Raw genomic sequence first — 26,021 nt, 5'->3', positions numbered from 1 at the left:
CGTGCAGGGGTACCAGGTAGTTGAGGTAATAACAAGTGCAGGGGTACGCGGTAATTGAGGTAGATCTGAATATGAACTATTAATACTATGAATTAATGATTCACTGTTAGTCTACACCTGTTGTTTATGACCAGCCAGGGAGCATTTCACTGTTAGTCTACACCTGTTGTTTATGACCAGCCAGGGAGCATTTCACTGTTAGTCTACACCTGTTGTTTATGACCAGCCAGGGAGCATTTCACTGTTAGTCTACACCTGTTGTTTATGACCAGCCAGGGAGCATTTCACTGTTAGTCTACACCTGTTGTTTATGACCAGCCAGGGAGCATTTCACTGTTAGTCTACACCTGTTGTTTATGACCAGCCAGGGAGCATTTCACTGTTAGTCTACACCTGTTGTTTATGACCAGCCAGGGAGCATTTCACTGTTAGTCTACACCTGTTGTTTATGACCAGCCAGGGAGCATTTCACTGTTAGTCTACACCTGTTGTTTATGACCAGCCAGGGAGCATTTCACTGTTAGTCTACACCTGTTGTTTATGACCAGCCAGGGAGCATTTCACTGTTAGTCTACACCTGTTGTTTATGACCAACCAGGGAGCATTTCACTGTTAGTCTACACCTGTTGTTTATGACCAGCCAGGAGCATTTCACTGTTAGTCTACACCTGTTGTTTATGACCAGCCAGGGAGCATTTCACTGTTAGTCTACACCTGTTGTTTATGACCAGCCAGGGAGCATTTCACTGTTAGTCTACACCTGTTGTTTATGACCAGCCAGGGAGCATTTCACTGTTAGTCTACACCTGTTGTTTATGACCAGCCAGGGAGCATTTCACTGTTAGTCTACACCTGTTGTTTATGACCAGCCAGGGAGCATTTCACTGTTAGTCTACACCTGTTGTTTATGACCAGCCAGGGAGCATTTCACTGTTAGTCTACACCTGTTGTTTATGACCAGCCAGGGAGCATTTCACTGTTAGTCTGACCTGTTGTTTATGACCAGCCAGGGAGCATTTCACTGTTAGTCTACACCTGTTGTTTATGATCAGAATATTTCACTGTTAGTCTACACCTGTTGTTTATGACCAGCCAGGGAGCATTTCACTGTTAGTCTACACCTGTTGTTTATGACCAGCCAGGGAGCATTTCACTGTTAGTCTACACCTGTTGTTTATGACCAGCCAGGGAGCATTTCACTGTTAGTCTACACCTGTTGTTTATGACCAGCCAGGGAGCATTTCACTGTTAGTCTACACCTGTTGTTTATGACCAGCCAGGGAGCATTTCACTGTTAGTCTACACCTGTTGTTTATGACCAGCCAGGGAGCATTTCACTGTTAGTCTACACCTGTTGTTTATGACCAGCCAGGGAGCATTTCACTGTTAGTCTACACCTGTTGTTTATGACCAGCCAGGGAGCATTTCACTGTTAGTCTACACCTGTTGTTTATGACCAGCCAGGGAGCATTTCACTGTTAGTCTACACCTGTTGTTTATGACCAGCCAGGGAGCATTTCACTGTTAGTCTACACCTGTTGTTTATGACCAGCCAGGGAGCATTTCACTGTTAGTCTACACCTGTTGTTTATGACCAGCCAGGGAGCATTTCACTGTTAGTCTACACCTGTTGTTTATGACCAACCAGGGAGCATTTCACTGTTAGTCTACACCTGTTGTTTATGACCAGCCAGGGAGCATTTCACTGTTAGTCTACACCTGTTGTTTATGACCAGCCAGGGAGCATTTCACTGTTAGTCTACACCTGTTGTTTATGACCAGCCAGGGAGCATTTCACTGTTAGTCTACACCTGTTGTTTATGACCAGCCAGGGAGCATTTCACTGTTAGTCTACACCTGTTGTTTATGACCAGCCAGGGAGCATTTCACTGTTAGTCTACACCTGTTGTTTATGACCAGCCAGGGAGCATTTCACTGTTAGTCTACACCTGTTGTTTATGACCAGCCAGGGAGCATTTCACTGTTAGTCTACACCTGTTGTTTATGACCAGCCAGGGAGCATTTCACTGTTAGTCTACACCTGTTGTTTATGACCAGCCAGGGAGCATTTCACTGTTAGTCTACACCTGTTGTTTATGACCAGCCAGGGAGCATTTCACTGTTAGTCTACACCTGTTGTTTATGACCAGCCAGGGAGCATTTCACTGTTAGTCTACACCTGTTGTTTATGACCAGCCAGGGAGCATTTCACTGTTAGTCTACACCTGTTGTTTATGACCAGCCAGGGAGCATTTCACTGTTAGTCTACACCTGTTGTTTATGACCAGCCAGGGAGCATTTCACTGTTAGTCTACACCTGTTGTTTATGACCAGCCAGGGAGCATTTCACTGTTAGTCTACACCTGTTGTTTATGACCAGCCAGGGAGCATTTCACTGTTAGTCTACACCTGTTGTTTATGACCAGCCAGGGAGCATTTCACTGTTAGTCTACACCTGTTGTTTATGACCAGCCAGGGAGCATTTCACTGTTAGTCTACACCTGTTGTTTATGACCAGCCAGGGAGCATTTCACTGTTAGTCTACACCTGTTGTTTATGACCAGCCAGGGAGCATTTCACTGTTAGTCTACACCTGTTGTTTATGAAGCATGTGACAAAGAACATTTGATTTGAACATTTGATTTGAGACAGATGCAGAGTCTGTGTGGGTGGAGCGACCTGCCACCGTGCGTCTCCATCACACAGCTGGGTAACTATGGAAACACCTGACATCAGCACAACAGAGAGAGAAGAGAATTGCAGGGTTGTCGAGCACACACACACACACACACACACGCACACGCACACACAAATAATCAATCGTAGCCCTCTGCAGTACAAGCACCAGACCAATAGGGAGGGTCTCTAGTTAAATACACCAGGGAAGCCCTCACAGGACAGATAACTAGACAGACTGGGACTGAAGCATGTTGATTCAGCTGTTATCCCGGTCCACTGATCCACTGAGGCAGAGACATATAGAGACATGAGGAGATCAGCACAGCTCTGCTTGCTATCAGGTGAGAGATCGAGTACAGGAGAGGAAAGAGGGCTGTCTGTCATCAGAGAGAGAGAGAGGGCTGTCTGTCAGAGAGAGAGGAGAGAGAGAGAGAGGGCTGTCTGTCAGAGAGAGAGGGCTGTCTGTCAGAGAGAGGAGAGAGATAGAGAGCTGTCTTATCAGGTGAGTTAGAGGGGGAGGAGAGAGCTGTTTATTATCAGGTGAGTTAGAGGGGGAGGAGAGAGAGCTGTTTGTTATCAGGTGAGTGAGAGAGAGAGGAGAGAGAGCTGTTTGTTATCAGGTGAGTGAGAGAGAGAGAGAGAGAGAGAGAGAGAGAGCTGTTTGTTATCAGGTGAGTTAGAGGGGGAGGAGAGAGCTGTTTGTTATCAGGTGAGTTAGAGGGGGAGGAGAGAGAGCTGTTTGTTATCAGGTGAGTTAGAGGGGAGGAGAGAGAGCTGTTTGTTATCAGGTGAGTTAGAGGGGAGGAGACAGAGCTGTTTGTTATCAGGTGAGTTAGAGGGGAGGAGAGAGAGCTGTTTGTTATCAGGTGAGTTAGAGGGGAGGAGAGAGAGCTGTTTGTTATCAGGTGAGTTAGAGGGGGAGGAGACAGAGCTGTTTGTTATCAGGTGAGTTAGAGGGGAGGAGAGAGAGCTGTTTGTTATCAGGTGAGTTAGAGGGGAGGAGACAGAGCTGTTTGTTATCAGGTGAGTTAGAGGGGGAGGAGAGAGAGCTGTTTGTTATCAGGTGAGTTAGAGGGGAGGAGAGAGAGCTGTTTGTTATCAGGTGAGTGAGAGAGAGAGAGAGAGCTGTTTGTTATCAGGTGAGTTAGAGGGGGAGGAGAGAGAGCTGTTTGTTATCAGGTGAGTTAGAGGGGGAGGAGAGAGAGCTGTTTGTTATCAGGTGAGTTAGAGGGGGAGGAGAGAGAGCTGCAGCAGCAGGGATAAAACTAGATTAATTATACCAAGATAGGAAGATGCTACAAACACTGTCATTACACCCAGTGTGTGGACTGCTGTGTGCGTGAGAGAGGCACACAGATGATGTTACCCAGCCTGTCATTAAACAGAGCCACGATAATAACTCAGAAGAGAGAACAGACTGAGGCAGCTGCTGCTACTCTGTTGTACACGGTGGAGGGGGGGGGGGGGTCTCCATGGAAACTGGGGACATGAGTAGTAGTAGTCATTCTGAACCCTGTCATACCAGAGGGGGCGGAGTGGCCCTCCAAACACCTGACTGACCCCAATTTCACAAAGACACTGACTGATATTGAAGCTCATTTGCTTTAATGCATATTGTCCTCACTTCAAATCCCAAAAGTTTATTGGTCACATGCAGTTGTTATGTTAAGTTTCTAGTGCAGACAACGCAGCAGTATCTAGAAATACCTCATCCAAGAGAGTTAAAAAAATAAGAAATGAAGACATATCAGAATGAGCAACGTCAGAGTCAGGAATATAAATCAGAATGAGCAACGTCAGAGTCCTGAATATATATCAGAATGAGCAACGTCAGAGTCCTGAATATACATCAGAATGAGCAACGTCAGAGTCCTGAATATACATCAGAATGAGCAACGTCAGAGTCCTGAATATAAATCAGAATGAGCAACGTCAGAGTCCTGAATATACATCAGAATGAGCAACGTCAGAGTCCTGAATATATATCAGAATGAGCCACGTCAGAGTCAGGAATATAAATCAGAATGAGCAACGTCAGAGTCCTGAATATAAATCAGAATGAGCAACGTCAGAGTCCTGAATATACATCAGAATGAGCAACGTCAGAGTCAGGAATATAAATCAGAATGAGCAACGTCAGAGTCCTGAATATATATCAGAATGAGCAACGTCAGAGTCCTGAATATACATCAGAATGAGCAACGTCAGAGTCCTGAATACATATCAGAATGAGCAACGTCAGAGTCCTGAATATACATCAGAATGAGCAACGTCAGAGTCCTGAATATACATCAGAATGAGCAACGTCAGAGTCCTGAATATACATCAGAATGAGCAACGTCAGAGTCCTGAATATACATCAGAATGAGCAACGTCAGAGTCCTGAATATACATCAGAATGAGCAACGTCAGAGTCCTGAATATAAATCAGAATGAGCAACGTCAGAGTCCTGAATATACATCAGAATGAGCAACGTCAGAGTCCTGAATATATATCAGAATGAGCAACGTCAGAGTCCTGAATATACATCAGAATGAGCAACGTCAGAGTCCTGAATATACATATGCTGTACATATACAGAGCATTCTGAAAGTATTCAGACCCCTTGACCTTTTCCACATTTTGTTAAGTTACAGCCTTATTCTAAATTGAATGAACTCGTCCCCCCCTCAGTCTACACCCCATAATGATAAAGCAAAAACTAGAAATGTTTGCTCATTTACTAAAATAAATAAATAAGTCACATTTACATAAGTATTCAGACCCTTTACTCAGTACTCTGGCTGGCCCACTCAAGGATATTCAGAGACTTGTCCCAAAGCCACTCCTGCGTTGTCTTGGCTGTGTGCTTATGGTCATTGTCCTGTTTGAAGGTGAACCTTCACCCCAGTCTGAGGTCCTGAGCGCTCTGGAGAAGGTTTTCATCTCATCTCTTTACCTTTCTCCATTCATCTTTGCTTTCATCAAGACTAGTCTCCCAGTCCCTGCCGCTGAAAAACATCCCCACAGCATGTTGCCACCACCATGCTTCACTCTAGGGATGGTGCCAGGTTTCCTCTAGACGTGACGCTTGGCATTCAGGCCATAGTTCAAACTTCGTATCATCAGACTAGATCATCTTCTTTCTCATGGTCCGAGAGTCTTCAGGTGCCTTTTGGCAAACTCCAACCTGGGCTGTCATGTGCCTTTTACTGAGGAGTGGCATCCCTCTGGTCACTCTACCATAAAATACTGATTGGTGGAGTGCTGCAGAGATGGTTGTCCTTCTGGAAGGTTCTCCCATCTGCACAGAGGAACTCTGGAGCTCTGTCAGAGTGACCACTGACTTCTTGGTCATCTCCCTGACCAAGATCATTCTCCCCAGATTGCTCAGTTTGGCTGGGCGGCCAGGTCTAGGAAGAGTCTTGGTTGTTCCAAACTTCTTCCATTTAAGAATGATGGAGGTCAATGTGATCTTGGGGAACTTCAATCCTGTAGAGAGTTTTTGGTACCCTACCCCCAGATTTTTGCTCTGACATGCACTGTGAACTGTGGGACCTTATATAGACAGGTGTGTCTTTCCAAATAATTTCCAGTCATTTGAATTTACCACAGATGGACTTCAATCAAGTGGTAGAAACATGTCAAGGATGATAGAGAATTTCAATAAGCATTTTTCTTCAGCTTGCCATGCTTTCCACCTGGCTACCCCTACCCCGGTCAACTGCCCTGCACCCCCACAGCAACTTACCCAAGCCTCCCCCATTTCTCCTTCACCCAAATCCAGTTGGCTGATGTTCTGAAAGAGCTGCAAAATCTGGACCCCTACAAATCAGCCGGGCTAGATAATCTGGACCCTCTCTTTCTAAAAATTATCCGCCGCAATTGATGCAACCCCTATTACTAGCCTGTTCAACATCTTTCGTGTCGTCTGAGATTCCCCCAAAAAGCTGCCGCGGTCATCCCCCTCTTCAAAGGGGGTGACACTCTAGACCCAAACTGCTACAGACCTATAACCATCTAAAGTCTTCGAAAGCCAAGTGAACAAACAGATCACCGACCATTTAGAATCCCACCGTACCTTCTCCGCTATGCAATCTGGTTTCCGAGCTGATCACGGGTGCACCTCAGCCACGCTCAAGGTCCTAAACGATATCATAACCGCCATCGGTAAAAGACATTACTGTGCAGCCGTCTTCATTGACCTGGCCAAGGCTTTCGACTCTGTCAATTACCGCATTCTTATCGGCAGAATCAACAGCTTTGGTTTCTCAAATTACTGCCTCCCCTGGTACACCAACTACTTCTAGAGTTAAGTATGTCCAAATGGAGGGCCTGTTGTCCAGACCTCTGGTAGTCTCTATGGGGGTGCCACAGGGTTCTCAGGCTTGCTGCGGGTGATTCCTTGATCCACCTCTATGCAGACGACATTCTGTATACTTCTGGCCCTTCTTTGGACACTTATTAACTAACCTCCAGACGAGCTTCAATGCCACTCTCCTTCCGTGGCCTCCAATTGCTCTTAAATGCAAGTAAAACTAAATGCATGCTCTTCAACCGATCGTTGCCAGCATCACTACTCTGGACGACAGATCGCTACCTGCCCGCCCGTCTAGCATCACTCCTCTAGACGGTTCTGACATAGAATATGTGGACAACTACAAATACCTAGGTGTCTGGTTAGACTGTAAAACTCTCCTTCCAGACTCACATTAAGCATCTCCAATCCAAAATTAAATCTAGAATCAGCTCCTTATTTCGCAACAAAGCATCCTTCACTTCACTGCCAAACATACCCTTGTAAAACTGACTATCCTACAGATCCTTGAATTCAGCGATGTCATTTACAAAATAGCCTCCAACACTCTACTCAGCAAATTGGATGCAGTTTATCACAGTGCCATCCGTTTTGTCACCAAAGCCCCATATACAGTGGGTAGAACAAGTATTTGATGACCTGCAAAATCGGCAGGTTTTCCTACTTACAAAGGATGTAGAGGTCTGTAATTGTTATTAGATGTACACTTCAACTGTGAGAGACGGAATCTAAAACAAAAATCCAGAAAATTACATTGTATGATTAAGTAATTAATTTGCGGGAGAAGGTTTGTAGCTTGTCAGGAGCGAGGCTTGGTGTCTGCGACGTGGATGACTTTCCCTTTCTGAATCTGTGATTGTTTGGAGTCCCTTCCACATGCGTCTCGTGTCTGAGCTGTTGAATTGTGACTCCAAATTGTCCCTGTACTGTCGTTTTGCCCCCGATGGCCTTAGAGGTCATAGCTGGTCTGTTTGTACACTTCCATGTTCCCAGTCACCTTGTTGTGGATAAATGTGGTGGTTCTCGCATTCAGCTTCGCACAAATGCTGCCATCTATCCACGGTTTTTGGTTTGGATAAGTTCTTATCGTCACGGTAGGTACATCTTCTATGCACTTCCTGGTGAACCCAGACACAGTCCGTGTATATGTCGATACTATTCCCAGAGGCCACCTGGAACATTTCTCAGTACGAGTGATCAAAACAGTCTTGGAGCTCAGATTGGTCAGACCAACATTGAACAGTCCTTACCACGGGTGTATCGGCACCTAAGCATTGTATTGTGAAGTCCCTGGCAATTTCCAACCCAAGATAATATATCTGGAGAAAGCCATGATTCTGTATAACAGAATATGTTACAGTCCCTGATGTCTCTCTGGAAGGAGATCCTCGCCCTGAGCTCATCTACTTTATTGTCCAGGGACTGAACGTTAGCGAGTAATATACTCCGACGTGGTGGATGGTTTGCTCGTTGCCTGAGCCTGACTACAAACTCATTTCTCATCTCTGGCGTCGACTTTATGTTATAGCACCTGGGATGAACGGGGCTGCTTCAGGACATCCAAACAAAGGATCCAGTTCAGGGAGGTCACATTTCTGGTGAGTGACCCCCAATCTAATGTCAGTTATTTATAGGGAGTGACCCCCAATCTAATGTCAGTTATTTATAGGGAGTGACCGCCAATCTAATGTCAGTTATTTATAGGGAGTGACCGCCAATCTAATGTCAGTTATTTATAGGGAGTGACCCCCAATCTAATGTCAGTTATTTATAGGGAGTGACCCCCAATCTAATGTCAGTTATTTATAGGGAGTGACCCCCAATCTCATGTCAGTTATTTATAGGGAGTGACCCCCAATCTCATGTCAGTTATTTATAGGGAGTGACCACCAATCTAATGTCAGTTATTTATAGGGAGTGACCACCAATCTCATGTCAGTTATTTATAGGGAGTGACCACCAATCTAATGTCAGTTATTTATAGGGAGTGACCCCCAATCTAATGTCAGTTATTTATAGGGAGTGACCCCCAATCTAATGTCAGTTATTTATAGGGAGTGACCCCCAATCTAATGTCAGTTATTTATAGGGAGTGACCCCCAATCTAATGTCAGTTATTTATAGGGAGTGACCCCCAATCTAATGTCAGTTATTTATAGTGAGTGACCCCCAATCTAATGTCAGTTATTTATAGGGAGTGACCGCCAATCTAATGTCAGTTATTTATAGGGAGTGACCCCCAATCTAATGTCAGTTATTTATAGGGAGTGACCCCCAATCTAATGTCAGTTATTTATAGGGAGTGACACCCAATCTAATGTCAGTTATTTATAGGGAGTGACCCCCAATCTAATGTCAGTTATTTATAGGGAGTGACCGCCAATCTAATGTCAGTTATTTATAGGGAGTGACCCCCAATCTAATGTCAGTTATTTATAGGGAGTGACCCCCAATCTCATGTCAGTTATTTATAGGGAGTGACCGCCAATCTAATGTCAGTTATTTATAGGGAGTGACCACCAATCTAATGTCAGTTATTTATAGGGAGTGACCACCAATCTAATGTCAGTTATTTATAGGGAGTGACCACCAATCTAATGTCAGTTATTTATAGGGAGTGACCACCAATCTAATGTCAGTTATTTATAGGGAGTGACCGCCAATCTAATGTCAGTTATTTATAGGGAGTGACCGCCAATCTAATGTCAGTTATTTATAGGGAGTGACCGCCAATCTAATGTCAGTTATTTATAGGGAGTGACCACCAATCTAATGTCAGTTATTTATAGGGAGTGACCCCCAATCTCATGTCAGTTATTTATAGGGAGTGACCCCCAATCTAATGTCAGTTATTTAAAGGGAGTGACCACCAATCTAATGTCAGTTATTTATAGGGAGTGACCCCCAATCTAATGTCAGTTATTTATAGGGAGTGACCACCAATCTAATGTCAGTTATTTATAGGGAGTGACCGCCAATCTAATGTCAGTTATTTATAGGGAGTGACCGCCAATCTAATGTCAGTTATTTATAGGGAGTGACCGCCAATCTCATGTCAGTTATTTATAGGGAGTGACCCCCAATCTAATGTCAGTTATTTATAGGGAGTGACCACCAATCTAATGTCAGTTATTTATAGGGAGTGACCACCAATCTAATGTCAGTTATTTATAGGGAGTGACCGCCAATCTAATGTCAGTTATTTATAGGGAGTGACCCCCAATCTCATGTCAGTTATTTATAGGGAGTGACCCCCAATCTCATGTCAGTTATTTATAGGGAGTGACCCCCAATCTAATGTCAGTTATTTATAGGGAGTGACCCCCAATCTCATGTCAAAGTTATTTCCGGCTGTAGGTAATAATACTAGAAATGTTCCGAGTACATAATGTAAGAAATAACACACAAAAAAAATAAAAAATACTGCAAAGTTAGATAGGAGCTAGAAAACAGGGCAACCGTGTCTGTAGGCGCCATCTTGTCACTTCTCTCTCCCTCCTTGACTGCTCCTCTTCTCTCCTCTCCTCTCTCCAGAGAGACGAGAGAGGACAACTTACACCAATGGTAAATTAGCTTTTAATATCCAATGGAAGAAAGAAAGAAAGAAAAAAAAAATACTCTCCGCTTTTCAAAACACCTACCCCAGAATCATCCCAGACCTGTTGGTTAACACACCACGAACTACTCATAGTCAGAGGAGTGAGGACCATGGCACTGGAAAGTCTTAGTTTGAACACAACTAGAGCTTCAGCTACGAGCCTAAGTGATATATCAATGCTTTCACAGAAGGAGCAGAGGACACCTTACAAATAGCTTGTATTTGAATGGTGGGTACCTCATCTCCTTTCTGAAGCCTACAGTAACTAGGTCATTGTTAGAAGACCCAGTATATCTCCATAGAAACAAGTGATCTTGTGACTTCCCCCTTGACAAAAAAAGCATTATTAAGGCTCAGTATGACTCGGAGCAGAGCTCTACGAGTACACGGAATACGCAATGCTGTGAATATCCAGGATAGGGCCCGGATTCATAAGGCAGTTGTGATCTGGGGTCAGCTTTTGCCTTCTGATCATAATGAATAGGATTAAAATGGACAACAGGGGACCTGATCTGAGATCAGTGGCTCTGCAGTCCAATCCCAGGCTTTACTCTGGTGGTTGAGCAGACTAATCGGAGTCTGGTGATCTCTCTGTTGAAGACTCACGGTCATGGGGTGAGAGGTACCAGAAAGAGAGGGGGAGGTGGAGTTGGTTCACAACAGATAGGCCTGGGAGAGGTCAGAAGAACCAGAAAGATACACCAGTGAGAGGGGAGAGGTGGAGTTGGTTCACAACAGATAGGCCTGGGAGAGGTCAGAAGAACCAGAAAGATACACCAGTGAGAGGAGGGAGGTGCCATCAGTTTATATGGTGTAGTGGTGGCCTGGGAGAGGTCGTGGCTTGGGAGAGGTCAGAACTAAACACAATTTCCTCCAAAACAGACAGCTCAGTTTGGTAGTTACTATTTTACTCAGGCCCTTCAGGCTGGGCTCAGTCTAGTAACTGAGAAAAAGCCCTGTGCTTCGTATTCTTGGCCAGACAGACACCCAGCAGGCAAGCTGTGGTTAACACTCACACCCACCTAATCAACTATGCTGTAACTCACAGCTCCTCCGTCCGTCTCATGCTGGCTTGTCTATCAGTTAAAACCAGGGTTCAAACACATTTTGAAAGATGGAATTTAATGACATTTCCATTAATTGTGAACATTCAATTGCGAAAACAAACTGTTAGGTAGAGATCAATAGAAAAATAGGAAATTACTATGAAATAATACAATATTGACTTCTTTTTCAACATCTCATCTCTACTCAGGCAGTAACAGCCAGACAACGTTGTCCTCCTCATACTGTACTGTCTGTGGACCTGTCTGTCTGTGGACCTGTCTGTCTGTGGACCTGTCTGTCTGTGGACCTGTCTGTCTGTGGACCTGTCTGTCTGTGGACCTCTGTCTGTGGCTAGTCTACCTAAGTATGCTGCAGAGCTGACTGACTAAATCATTGTACTTGTTTATCAAAGTAGATAAGGTATACTTCCACAAACTGTCTCTATCCTTCTCTTGCGTACATTCTTCTCTCATAAGGTAAATGCACTTTGTTTCTAAAATAAATTAGCAGGTGTAAAAGTGTATCCATCTCTGTCCAAACCAGAAAGAACCGTCACAATGGATTATGGTCATTGTAGTTTAATTACCAAGTTTCTGCCTGAATGAGGTTGAATATTATTTTACTTAATGAAAACTACAACTCCCTTCAGCCCAGCGTCCCACATGGTTCATCTACAAATCAGGTCAAGAACGAACGGTCAACTAGTTGTTTAAATACATTTTGGTTAATCGCTCAGCACAAGATTAAACAGACCAGTCAACACACACACAGCCTTTTCATGAGCCTCTGACCTACTCTGTTCCCATTTAGAAAGACATGATTGAGGTTTTAGTGAACTACCACTTGGCATCCACACCAGACCACAGCCACATCACAAGTAAATCCAGACTTCAAGTAGTCTAAACTAGTCTGTGATGATGTGGCACAGAAGAGACCTCCCATATTAACACACAGGCTAGCCTCTTTGCCATACGGGCGGCAGGTAGCCTAGTGGTTAGAGTGTAGGGTCGGCAGGTAGCCTAGTGGTTAGAGTGTAGAGGAGGCAGGTAGCCTAGTGGTTAGAGTGTAGGGTCGGCAGGTAGCCTAGTGGTTAGAGTGTAGGGTCGGCAGGTAGCCTAGTGGTTAGAGTGTAGGGTGGCAGGTAGCCTAGTGGTTAGAGTGTAGAGGTGGCAGGTAGCCTAGTGGTTAGAGTGTAGAGGTGGCAGGTAGCCTAGTGGTTAGAGTGTAGAGGTGGCAGGTAGCCTAGTGGTTAGAGTGTAGAGGTGGCAGGTAGCCTAGTGGTTAGAGTGTAGGGGCGGCAGGTAGCCTAGTGGTTAGAGCGTTGGGGTGGCAGGTAGCCTAGTGGTTAGAGCGTTGGGGCGGCAGGTAGCCTAGTGGTTAGAGCGTTGGGGCGGCAGGTACCCTAGTGGTTAGAGCGTTGGGCTCGAATTCCCGAACTGACAAGGTAAAAATTGTCATTGTAAATAAGAATTTGTTCTTAACTGACTTGCCTAGTTAAATACAAGGTTAAATAAAAAATACAAACTGGAAAGACTGAACTATCAGGCCTGTTATCAATCCATGTTTCTTTATAGAGAATTCTGCAGAAGCAACTTTCCCTTACGTATGTATGATGTGACCGAAGTAGCCAAGCAGACGGGCCGTGCACCTAGGGGCAAGCAGACGGGCCATGCACCTAGGGGCAAGCAGATGGGCCGTGCACCTAGGGGCAAGCAGACGGGCCGTGCACCTAGGGGCAAGCAGACGGGCCGTGCACCTAGGGGCAAGCAGACGGGCCGTGCACCTAGGGGCAAGCAGACGGGCCGTGCACCTAGGGGCAAGCAGACGGGCCACGCACCTAGGGGCAAGACGACGGGCCACGCACCTAGGGGCAAGACGACGGGCCACGCACCTAGGGGCAAGCCGAAACAGATGTTTCCCCACAAATGTTTTCCTCGATCAGCTTAATCCTGTGATGAACGATCACCATTCTTATACTCCTGAGTTGGTCTAATCTCCTTACCGGAAAAATCTACAAAGTAGACCATGTGGCTTACCGGACCCCAGTTAAGTAATGACCAGTGGTATAATGAATAGCAGCAAACATCCCATTAAGCCATTATACTACTGGTATCCATGTGCATTAGAGCCAATGTCTCTATATTAGGCTAGTATACTGCAGTAGGGATTTTCCACATCTACAGTAGTGTATTTCACTTATTATTCATTGACAGAAACCTACTTTTAAAAAGTCACACAACAACAACAACAACAACAACAACAATCAGGCTGCAACAGCTGTAACGTGAATGACACTTTTAACCACAACAACAATCAGGCTGCAACAGCTGTAACGTGAATGACACTTTTAACCACAACAACAATCAGGCTGCAACAGCTGTAACGTGAATGACACTTTTAACAACAACAACCATCAGGCTGCAACAGCTGTAACGTGAATGACACTTTTAACAACAACAACCATCAGGCTGCAACAGCTGTAACGTGAATGACACTTTTAACCACAACAACAATCAGGCTGCAACAGCTGTAACGTGAATGACACTTTTAACCACAGAAAAAGTATCTTGTGTCATAAGAGTCGTGTTGTGGCCAGCTCTGGTTCGGGTCGTTAGCTTCGTAGTGCCCTGGACCAAAGCTACGCTGTGGCTTGCTTACTGGACCTACCTGTAGCTCTGCTCCTTGTACTCGACAGTCCATGTACTTCTCCCAGGCAAAGGCCAGGTTAGCCAGGTGTGGATTGGCCATGTCCCCGGACTGTAGGTCTACTCCAGGCAGCAGAACAAGGTGCGGTTGGGGACAGTGACTGACTCACTCCTCATCGGAGGAAGTCAAATGCTAACCAGGCCCAGGGGCAGCTCAGTTTATCCTAGTGAGTCACACATAATCCATGATGTCTGGCTGTAAGCTAGATCAGATGATTGAAACTGTCAGTGTTGCTTCTGTTTGTTGGTTCCTGCAGAAAACATCATAATAAAACAAGTGTTGACACTTTTGCAAACATCATCATGTTGGGTGTCTGTACAGAAAGAAAAAAAACTCTGTACTTGGTCATCTGCTAGCTAGCTATATGTTTAAACGAATGTTGTCAATAAATGACTTTTTTTTAAATAATTTCCACTCTTCTCACATCATAACTAACTTATTAAACAATAGCAGGCGTTAAAGAAATGACTGAAACTAGATCCCCTACATACTGGTCTCGAGAAGAAAATGAACTGTTGGGGGAGCTTCTCTTCTTCAACCACTCAACCAATCCAGTAAATGTAGAAGAGTTGAGAGGGAATGTCCACTTCTTAAACAGATAACCTTAACACATTGTTTTGTCTCTGTGTCCAGTATGAAATAAGTTCGTTTTGGGAGCCAATGCTAACCAGCGATAGCGCAATAACTAAGTCTTTGGGTATCTGCTAGCATGCTGGTAGATACACATAAGACTTCCATTCATTGCGATAACGCTAATAATCTCTTAACTTATTTCATACTGGACACAGAGACATAAAATGGTATCCACGAGTTCATCTGACTCTGTGGAAGTAGATAAATGGCCACATTGCCAATTTGCCAAAATCTCAAAAGTATCCCTTTAACGTCCAAAAGCGAAAGTCTCATCTTGCAGGCTCTCTTGGGGACTCGGCAAAGGCTACTGACGTGTTCAACCCATCTGTGAACTCGGGAAAATACGAGGTCAAATCATAACGTCAGCGAACTTCAGGTCGAAAAGTCAGAGCCCTAGAATGAAGGCCCATTCAAATCGACCCCCCCCGAGTTCCCAGTTGCTTTGAACGCACTGAAAGTCGGAGATCTCTCAGTTCCCAGTTGTTTTGAACGCGGCGTACATCACAACCGACTGCATGGTAACCGCTGGCTAGTAGCTGTCAATAGTTGCTAGCCTTAGATAGCATATTAGCGACATAGCTAGCTACGCCAACTTATTGTGTCCGGCACAAGCAGCAAATGGCACATTTCAAAATTAAAATCCTGGCCAGTGCTTACTGTTTGAAAATGAGATGCTAGATAGTAGAATTGCGGGCTCCGGTTTTGGGAAAAAAGCCACAAGGACTCATTTGCCCGTAATAGACTGTCTCAGCTGTGTAGCTACTGCATTTGCTAGCTAGAGCTGTCAAACTGAAACGTCCCGCATTTCCAACGACGCGTCTGCAGAACGAAACGATACCAAACCGTCCTAAAAAGCCTTTAGAAAGCTTCAAACGATCACTCTTTCACTTTTACAAGCGGCTGAAAATGGCAAGTCACGTTATCTAGTTATTCTCACATACCCGTTCGTTCCCAGGAGAGTATCCAGGATGCTTTCCAAGCGGTAAACTATCCACCGTATCATAGCGAATAGACAAACGGAGGACGACAATACCGCCACGGACCTGTGGGCTAGTCGCCATTGGATGAAAAAAAAGAGGCTTAACCCCCGCCCCCTATCAATCAATCATGTTCTGTACGGACACGCTCTGACAGACCTGTCAATCATCTGACGTCATCAGCGTGTCCCCTCTGTGGGCGGGCTCTCTCTCTCTCTTACAGCACAGTGGCTGTTACAAAGGGGCACACGACGAGCAGACCATTTTCACGGGATGCAAGAGAGAGAACATTTGAATGTTTTTAAATATACTGAGTGAGCTTTATTATAGGCCTTTACAATGATGTTGGTTTTTCTTGTGTTGAAAAAAAAACAGGATGCCTGGCAAGGATGTGGGCGGAGGCAAGCACCAGCCAGCGAGATCCTATTGGCACGTTCTGGCATTTATTTGCATATTTCCATTAGGGAACGCCTACACTGGGAAGTGCGTGTGTGCAGTAACTCAACTTGCCCTGTCACTCCTGATCAACGCATTTTTTTTTTACTTTGGCAAAGAGTAAAGTCCACAACACGCAGTGCACTCTGTTTGTTACAGATTCTAGTTTCGTAAACAGAACATTGTATGGAGATCAAACGTTTCATAGATGAGAAAATTTGCAGAATCTCGGCCAAAATCCATCTTTCTCCGTCTTCTCCCACTGCAGGCCACAGGGCTTCCTCTCAGCACCATCAAATCAAATGATATTGCCTGCATACACATATTTAGCAGATGTTATTGGTCCATACACATATTTAACAGATGTTATTGGTCCATATTTAGCAGATGTTATTGGTCCATATTTAACACATGTTATTGGTCCATACACATATTTAACAGATGTTATTGGTCCATATTTAACAGATGTTATTGGTCCATACACATATTTAACAGATGTTATTGGTCCATACACATATTTAACAGGTGTTATTGGTCCATACACATATTTAGCAGATGTTATTGGTCCATATTTAACAGATGTTATTGGTCCATATTTAACAGATGTTATTGGTCCATATTTAACAGATGTTATTGGTCCATATTTAACAGATGTTATTGGTCCATACACATATTTAGCAGATGTTATTGGTCCATACACATATTTAACAGATGTTATTGTTATTTATTGTTATTGGTCCATATTTTAACAGATGTTATTGGTCCATATTTAATGTTATTGGTCCATGTTATTGGTCCATATATTTAACAGATGTTATTGGTCCATACACATATTTAACAGATGTTATTGGTCCATATTTAACAGATGTTATTGGTCCATTTAACAGATGTTATTGGTCCATATTTAACAGATGTTATTGGTCCATACACATATTAACAGATGTTATTGGTCCATATTTAACAGATATTGGTCCATTTTAACAGATGTTATTGGTCCATATTTAACAGATGTTATTGGTCCATACAGATGTTATTGGTCCATATTTAACAGATGTTATTGGTCCATATTTAACAGATGTTATTGGTCCATACAGATGTTATTGGTCCATATTTAACAGATGTTATTGGTCCATATTTAACAGATGTTATTGGTCCATATTTTAACAGATGTTATTGGTCCATATTTAACAGATGTTATTGGTCCATATTTAACAGATATTTCCAACAGATGTTATTGGTCCATATTTAACAGATGTTATTGGTCCATATTTAACAGATGTTATTGGTCCATATTTAACAGATGTTATTGGTCCATATTTTTAACAGATGTTATTGGTCCATATTTAACAGATGTTATTGGTCCATATTTAAGATGTTATTGGTCCATATATTTAACAGATGTTATTGGTCCATATTTAACAGATGTTATTGGTCCATACACATATTTAACAGATGTTATTGGTCCATACACATATTTAACAGATGTTATTGGTCCATACACATATTTATTGGTCCATATTTAACAGATGTTATTGGTCCATACACATATTTAACAGATGTTATTGGTCCATATTTTAACAGATGTTATTGGTCCATATTTAACAGATGTTATTGGTCCATATTTAACAGATGTTATTGGTCCATATTTAACAGATGTTATTGGTCCATATTTAACAGATGTTATTGGTCCATATTTAACAGATGTTATTGGTCCATATTTAACAGATGTTATTGGTCCATATTTAACAGATGTTATTGGTCCATATTTAACAGATGTTATTGGTCCATATTTAACAGATGTTTATTGGTCATACACATATTTAACAGATGTTATTGGTCCATACACATATTTAACAGATGTTATTGGTCCATACACATAATTAACAGATGTTATTGGTCCATATTTAACAAATGTTATTGGTCCATACACATATTTAACAGATGTTATTGGTCCATATTTAGCAGATGTTATTGGTCCATATTTAACAGATGTTATTGGTCCATATTTAACAGATGTTATTGGTCCATATTTAACAGATGTTATTGGTCCATACACATATTTAACAGATGTTATTGGTCCATATTTAACAGATGTTATTGGTCCATACACATATTTAACAGATGTTATTGGTCCATATTTAACAGATGTTATTGGTCCATATTTAACAGATGTTATTGGTCCATACACATATTTATCAGATGTTATTTCCATATTTAACAGATGTTATTGGTCCATACACATATTTATCAGATGTTATTGGTCCATATTTAACAGATGTTATTGGTCCATATTTAGCAGATGTTATTGGTCCATATTTAACAGATGTTATTGGTCCATATTTAACAGATGTTATTGGTCCATATTTAACAGATGTTATTGGTCCATATTTAACAGATGTTATTGGTCCATATTTAACAGATGTTATTGGTCCATACACATATTTAACAGATGTTATTGGTCCATATTTAACAGATGTTATTGGTCCATATTTAGCAGATGTTATTGGTCCATATTTAACAGATGTTATTGGTCCATATTTAACAGATGTTATTGGTCCATACACATATTTAACAGATGTTATTGGTCCATATTTAAGATGTTATTGGTCCATATTTAACAGATGTTATTGGTCCATACACATATTTAACAGATGTTATTGGTCCATACACATATTTATCAGATGTTATTGGTCCATATTTAACAGATGTTATTGGTCCATATTTAACAGATGTTATTGGTCCATATTTAACAGATGTTATTGGTCCATATTTAAGATGTTATTGGTCCATACACATATTTAACAGATGTTATTGGTCCATATTTAACAGATGTTATTGGTCCATATTTAAGATGTTATTGGTCCATACACATATTTAACAGATGTTATTGGTCCATATTTAACAGATGTTATTGGTCCATACACATATTTAACAGATGTTATTGGTCCATACACATAATTAACAGATGTTATTGGTCCATATTTAACAGATGTTATTGGTCCATACACATATTTAACAGATGTTATTGGTCCATATTTAGCAGATGTTATTGGTCCATATTTAACAGATGTTATTGGTCCATATTTAACAGATGTTATTGGTCCATATTTAACAGATGTTATTGGTCCATACACATATTTAACAGATGTTATTGGTCCATATTTAACAGATGTTATTGGTCCATACACATATTTAACAGATGTTATTGGTCCATATTTAACAGATGTTATTGGTCCATATTTAACAGATGTTATTGGTCCATACACATATTTATCAGATGTTATTGGTCCATATTTAACAGATGTTATTGGTCCATACACATATTTATCAGATGTTATTGGTCCATATTTAACAGATGTTATTGGTCCATATTTAGCAGATGTTATTGGTCCATATTTAACAGATGTTATTGGTCCATATTTAACAGATGTTATTGGTCCATATTTAACAGATGTTATTGGTCCATATTTAACAGATGTTATTGGTCCATATTTAACAGATGTTATTGGTCCATACACATATTTAACAGATGTTATTGGTCCATATTTAACAGATGTTATTGGTCCATATTTAGCAGATGTTATTGGTCCATATTTATCAGATGTTATTGGTCCATATTTAACAGATGTTATTGGTCCATACACATATTTAACAGATGTTATTGGTCCATATTTAAGATGTTATTGGTCCATATTTAACAGATGTTATTGGTCCATACACATATTTAACAGATGTTATTGGTCCATACACATATTTATCAGATGTTATTGGTCCATATTTAACAGATGTTATTGGTCCATATTTAACAGATGTTATTGGTCCATATTTAACAGATGTTATTGGTCCATATTTAACAGATGTTATTGGTCCATATTTAACAGATGTTATTGGTCCATATTTAGCAGATGTTATTGGTCCATATTTAACAGATGTTATTGGTCCATATTTAACAGATGTTATTGGTCCATATTTAACAGATGTTATTGGTCCATACACATATTTAACAGATGTTATTGGTCCATATTTAACAGATGTTATTGGTCCATACACATATTTAACAGATGTTATTGGTCCATATTTAACAGATGTTATTGGTCCATATTTAACAGATGTTATTGGTCCATACACATATTTATCAGATGTTATTGGTCCATATTTAACAGATGTTATTGGTCCATACACATATTTATCAGATGTTATTGGTCCATATTTAACAGATGTTATTGGTCCATATTTAGCAGATGTTATTGGTCCATATTTAACAGATGTTATTGGTCCATATTTAACAGATGTTATTGGTCCATATTTAACAGATGTTATTGGTCCATATTTAACAGATGTTATTGGTCCATATTTAACAGATGTTATTGGTCCATACACATATTTAACAGATGTTATTGGTCCATATTTAACAGATGTTATTGGTCCATATTTAGCAGATGTTATTGGTCCATATTTATCAGATGTTATTGGTCCATATTTAACAGATGTTATTGGTCCATACACATATTTAACAGATGTTATTGGTCCATATTTAAGATGTTATTGGTCCATATTTAACAGATGTTATTGGTCCATACACATATTTAACAGATGTTATTGGTCCATACACATATTTATCAGATGTTATTGGTCCATATTTAACAGATGTTATTGGTCCATATTTAACAGATGTTATTGGTCCATATTTAACAGATGTTATTGGTCCATATTTAAGATGTTATTGGTCCATACACATATTTAACAGATGTTATTGGTCCATATTTAACAGATGTTATTGGTCCATATTTAAGATGTTATTGGTCCATACACATATTTAACAGATGTTATTGGTCCATATTTAACAGATGTTATTGGTCCATACACATATTTAACAGATGTTATTGGTCCATACACATAATTAACAGATGTTATTGGTCCATATTTAACAGATGTTATTGGTCCATACACATATTTAACAGATGTTATTGGTCCATATTTAACAGATGTTATTGGTCCATATTTAACAGATGTTATTGGTCCATATTTAACAGATGTTATTGGTCCATATTTAACAGATGTTATTGGTCCATACACATATTTAACAGATGTTATTGGTCCATATTTAACAGATGTTATTGGTCCATACACATATTTAACAGATGTTATTGGTCCATATTTAACAGATGTTATTGGTCCATATTTAACAGATGTTATTGGTCCATACACATATTTATCAGATGTTATTGGTCCATATTTAACAGATGTTATTGGTCCATACACATATTTATCAGATGTTATTGGTCCATATTTAACAGATGTTATTGGTCCATATTTAGCAGATGTTATTGGTCCATATTTAACAGATGTTATTGGTCCATATTTAACAGATGTTATTGGTCCATATTTAACAGATGTTATTGGTCCATATTTAACAGATGTTATTGGTCCATATTTAACAGATGTTATTGGTCCATACACATATTTAACAGATGTTATTGGTCCATATTTAACAGATGTTATTGGTCCATATTTAGCAGATGTTATTGGTCCATATTTATCAGATGTTATTGGTCCATATTTAACAGATGTTATTGGTCCATACACATATTTAACAGATGTTATTGGTCCATATTTAAGATGTTATTGGTCCATATTTAACAGATGTTATTGGTCCATACACATATTTAACAGATGTTATTGGTCCATACACATATTTATCAGATGTTATTGGTCCATATTTAACAGATGTTATTGGTCCATATTTAACAGATGTTATTGGTCCATATTTAACAGATGTTATTGGTCCATATTTAAGATGTTATTGGTCCATACACATATTTAACAGATGTTATTGGTCCATATTTAACAGATGTTATTGGTCCATATTTAAGATGTTATTGGTCCATACACATATTTAACAGATTTATTGGTCCATATTTAACAGATGTTATTGGTCCATACACATATTTAACAGATGTTATTGGTCCATACACATAATTAACAGATGTTATTGGTCCATATTTAACAGATGTTATTGGTCCATACACATATTTAACAGATGTTATTGGTCCATATTTAGCAGATGTTATTGGTCCATATTTAACAGATGTTATTGGTCCATATTTAACAGATGTTATTGGTCCATATTTAACAGATGTTATTGGTCCATACACATATTTAACAGATGTTATTGGTCCATATTTAACAGATGTTATTGGTCCATACACATATTTAACAGATGTTATTGGTCCATATTTAACAGATGTTATTGGTCCATATTTAACAGATGTTATTGGTCCATACACATATTTATCAGATGTTATTGGTCCATATTTAACAGATGTTATTGGTCCATACACATATTTATCAGATGTTATTGGTCCATATTTAACAGATGTTATTGGTCCATATTTAGCAGATGTTATTGGTCCATATTTAACAGATGTTATTGGTCCATATTTAACAGATGTTATTGGTCCATATTTAACAGATGTTATTGGTCCATATTTAACAGATGTTATTGGTCCATATTTAACAGATGTTATTGGTCCATATATTTAACAGATGTTATTGGTCCATATTTAACAGATGTTATTGGTCCATATTTAACAGATGTTATTGGTCCATATTTATCAGATGTTATTGGTCCATATTTAACAGATGTTATTGGTCCATACACATATTTAACAGATGTTATTGGTCCATATTTAAGATGTTATTGGTCCATATTTAACAGATGTTATTGGTCCATACACATATTTAACAGATGTTATTGGTCCATACACATATTTATCAGATGTTATTGGTCCATATTTAACAGATGTTATTGGTCCATATTTAACAGATGTTATTGGTCCATATTTAACAGATGTTATTGGTCCATATTTAACAGATGTTATTGGTCCATATTTAACAGATGTTATTGGTCCATATTTAGCAGATGTTATTGGTCCATATTTAACAGATGTTATTGGTCCATATTTAACAGATGTTATTGGTCCATATTTAACAGATGTTATTGGTCCATACACATATTTAACAGATGTTATTGGTCCATATTTAACAGATGTTATTGGTCCATACACATATTTAACAGATGTTATTGGTCCATATTTAACAGATGTTATTGGTCCATATTTAACAGATGTTATTGGTCCATACACATATTTATCAGATGTTATTGGTCCATATTTAACAGATGTTATTGGTCCATACACATATTTAACAGATGTTATTGGTCCATATTTAACAGATGTTATTGGTCCATATTTAACAGATGTTATTGGTCCATATTTAACAGATGTTATTGGTCCATATTTAACAGATGTTATTGGTCCATATTTAACAGATGTTATTGGTCCATATTTAACAGATGTTATTGGTCCATATTTAACAGATGTTATTGGTCCATACACATATTTAACAGATGTTATTGGTCCATATTTAACAGATGTTATTGGTCCATATTTAGCAGATGTTATTGGTCCATATTTATCAGATGTTATTGGTCCATATTTAACAGATGTTATTGGTCCATACACATATTTAACAGATGTTATTGGTCCATATTTAAGATGTTATTGGTCCATATTTAACAGATGTTATTGGTCCATACACATATTTAACAGATGTTATTGGTCCATACACATATTTATCAGATGTTATTGGTCCATATTTAACAGATGTTATTGGTCCATATTTAACAGATGTTATTGGTCCATATTTAACAGATGTTATTGGTCCATATTTAAGATGTTATTGGTCCATACACATATTTAACAGATGTTATTGGTCCATATTTAACAGATGTTATTGGTCCATATTTAAGATGTTATTGGTCCATACACATATTTAACAGATGTTATTGGTCCATATTTAACAGATGTTATTGGTCCATACACATATTTAACAGATGTTATTGGTCCATACACATAATTAACAGATGTTATTGGTCCATATTTAACAGATGTTATTGGTCCATACACATATTTAACAGATGTTATTGGTCCATATTTAGCAGATGTTATTGGTCCATATTTAACAGATGTTATTGGTCCATATTTAACAGATGTTATTGGTCCATATTTAACAGATGTTATTGGTCCATACACATATTTAACAGATGTTATTGGTCCATATTTAACAGATGTTATTGGTCCATACACATATTTAACAGATGTTATTGGTCCATATTTAACAGATGTTATTGGTCCATATTTAACAGATGTTATTGGTCCATACACATATTTATCAGATGTTATTGGTCCATATTTAACAGATGTTATTGGTCCATACACATATTTATCAGATGTTATTGGTCCATATTTAACAGATGTTATTGGTCCATATTTAGCAGATGTTATTGGTCCATATTTAACAGATGTTATTGGTCCATATTTAACAGATGTTATTGGTCCATATTTAACAGATGTTATTGGTCCATATTTAACAGATGTTATTGGTCCATATTTAACAGATGTTATTGGTCCATACACATATTTAACAGATGTTATTGGTCCATATTTAACAGATGTTATTGGTCCATATTTAGCAGATGTTATTGGTCCATATTTATCAGATGTTATTGGTCCATATTTAACAGATGTTATTGGTCCATACACATATTTAACAGATGTTATTGGTCCATATTTAAGATGTTATTGGTCCATATTTAACAGATGTTATTGGTCCATACACATATTTAACAGATGTTATTGGTCCATACACATATTTATCAGATGTTATTGGTCCATATTTAACAGATGTTATTGGTCCATATTTAACAGATGTTATTGGTCCATATTTAACAGATGTTATTGGTCCATATTTAAGATGTTATTGGTCCATACACATATTTAACAGATGTTATTGGTCCATATTTAACAGATGTTATTGGTCCATATTTAAGATGTTATTGGTCCATACACATATTTAACAGATGTTATTGGTCCATATTTAACAGATGTTATTGGTCCATATTTAACAGATGTTATTGGTCCATATTTAACAGATGTTATTGGTCCATATTTAACAGATGTTATTGGTCCATATTTAACAGATGTTATTGGTCCATACACATATTTAACAGATGTTATTGGTCCATATTTAACGATGTTATTGGTCCATATTTAAGATGTTATTGGTCCATACACATATTTATCAGATGTTATTGGTCCATATTTAACAGATGTTATTGGTCCATACACATATTTAACAGATGTTATTGGTCCATATTTAACAGATGTTATTGGTCCATATTTAAGATGTTATTGGTCCATACACATATTTAACAGATGTTATTGGTCCATATTTAACAGATGTTATTGGTCCATACACATATTTAGCAGATGTTATTGGTCCATATATTTAACAGATGTTATTGGTCCATACACATATTTAACAGATGTTATTGGTCCATATTTAACAGATGTTATTGGTCCATACACATATTTAACAGATGTTATTGGTCCATATTTAACAGATGTTATTGGTCCATATTTAACAGATGTTATTGGTCCATATTTAACAGATGTTATTGGTCCATACACATATTTAACAGATGTTATTGGTCCATATTTAACAGATGTTATTGGTCCATACACATATTTAACAGATGTTATTGGTCCATATTTAACAGATGTTATTGGTCCATATTTAACAGATGTT

At 39.4% G+C, this 26,021-nt stretch overlaps 1 protein-coding gene across 1 annotated transcript in view; it reads right to left on the bottom strand.

Annotated features, from left to right (window-relative positions):
* lyst (lysosomal trafficking regulator) overlaps positions 1–15,999 on the bottom strand; it is a 280,835-nt gene extending 264,836 nt beyond the window's left edge. The window contains 2 exon segments of the mRNA XM_065008440.1: positions 14,290–14,578; positions 15,903–15,999. Coding sequence (XP_064864512.1) covers positions 14,290–14,370 — 81 coding nt within the window. The 5' untranslated portion in view covers positions 14,371–14,578; positions 15,903–15,999.
* Positions 16,000–26,021: the final 10,022 nt, after the last annotated feature.

The sequence above is a fragment of the Oncorhynchus nerka genome, linkage group LG23 (assembly GCF_034236695.1).
Source record: "Oncorhynchus nerka isolate Pitt River linkage group LG23, Oner_Uvic_2.0, whole genome shotgun sequence".
NCBI classification, from domain to species: domain Eukaryota; kingdom Metazoa; phylum Chordata; class Actinopteri; order Salmoniformes; family Salmonidae; genus Oncorhynchus; species Oncorhynchus nerka.
This window is presented reverse-complemented; position numbering and strand designations above follow the sequence as displayed.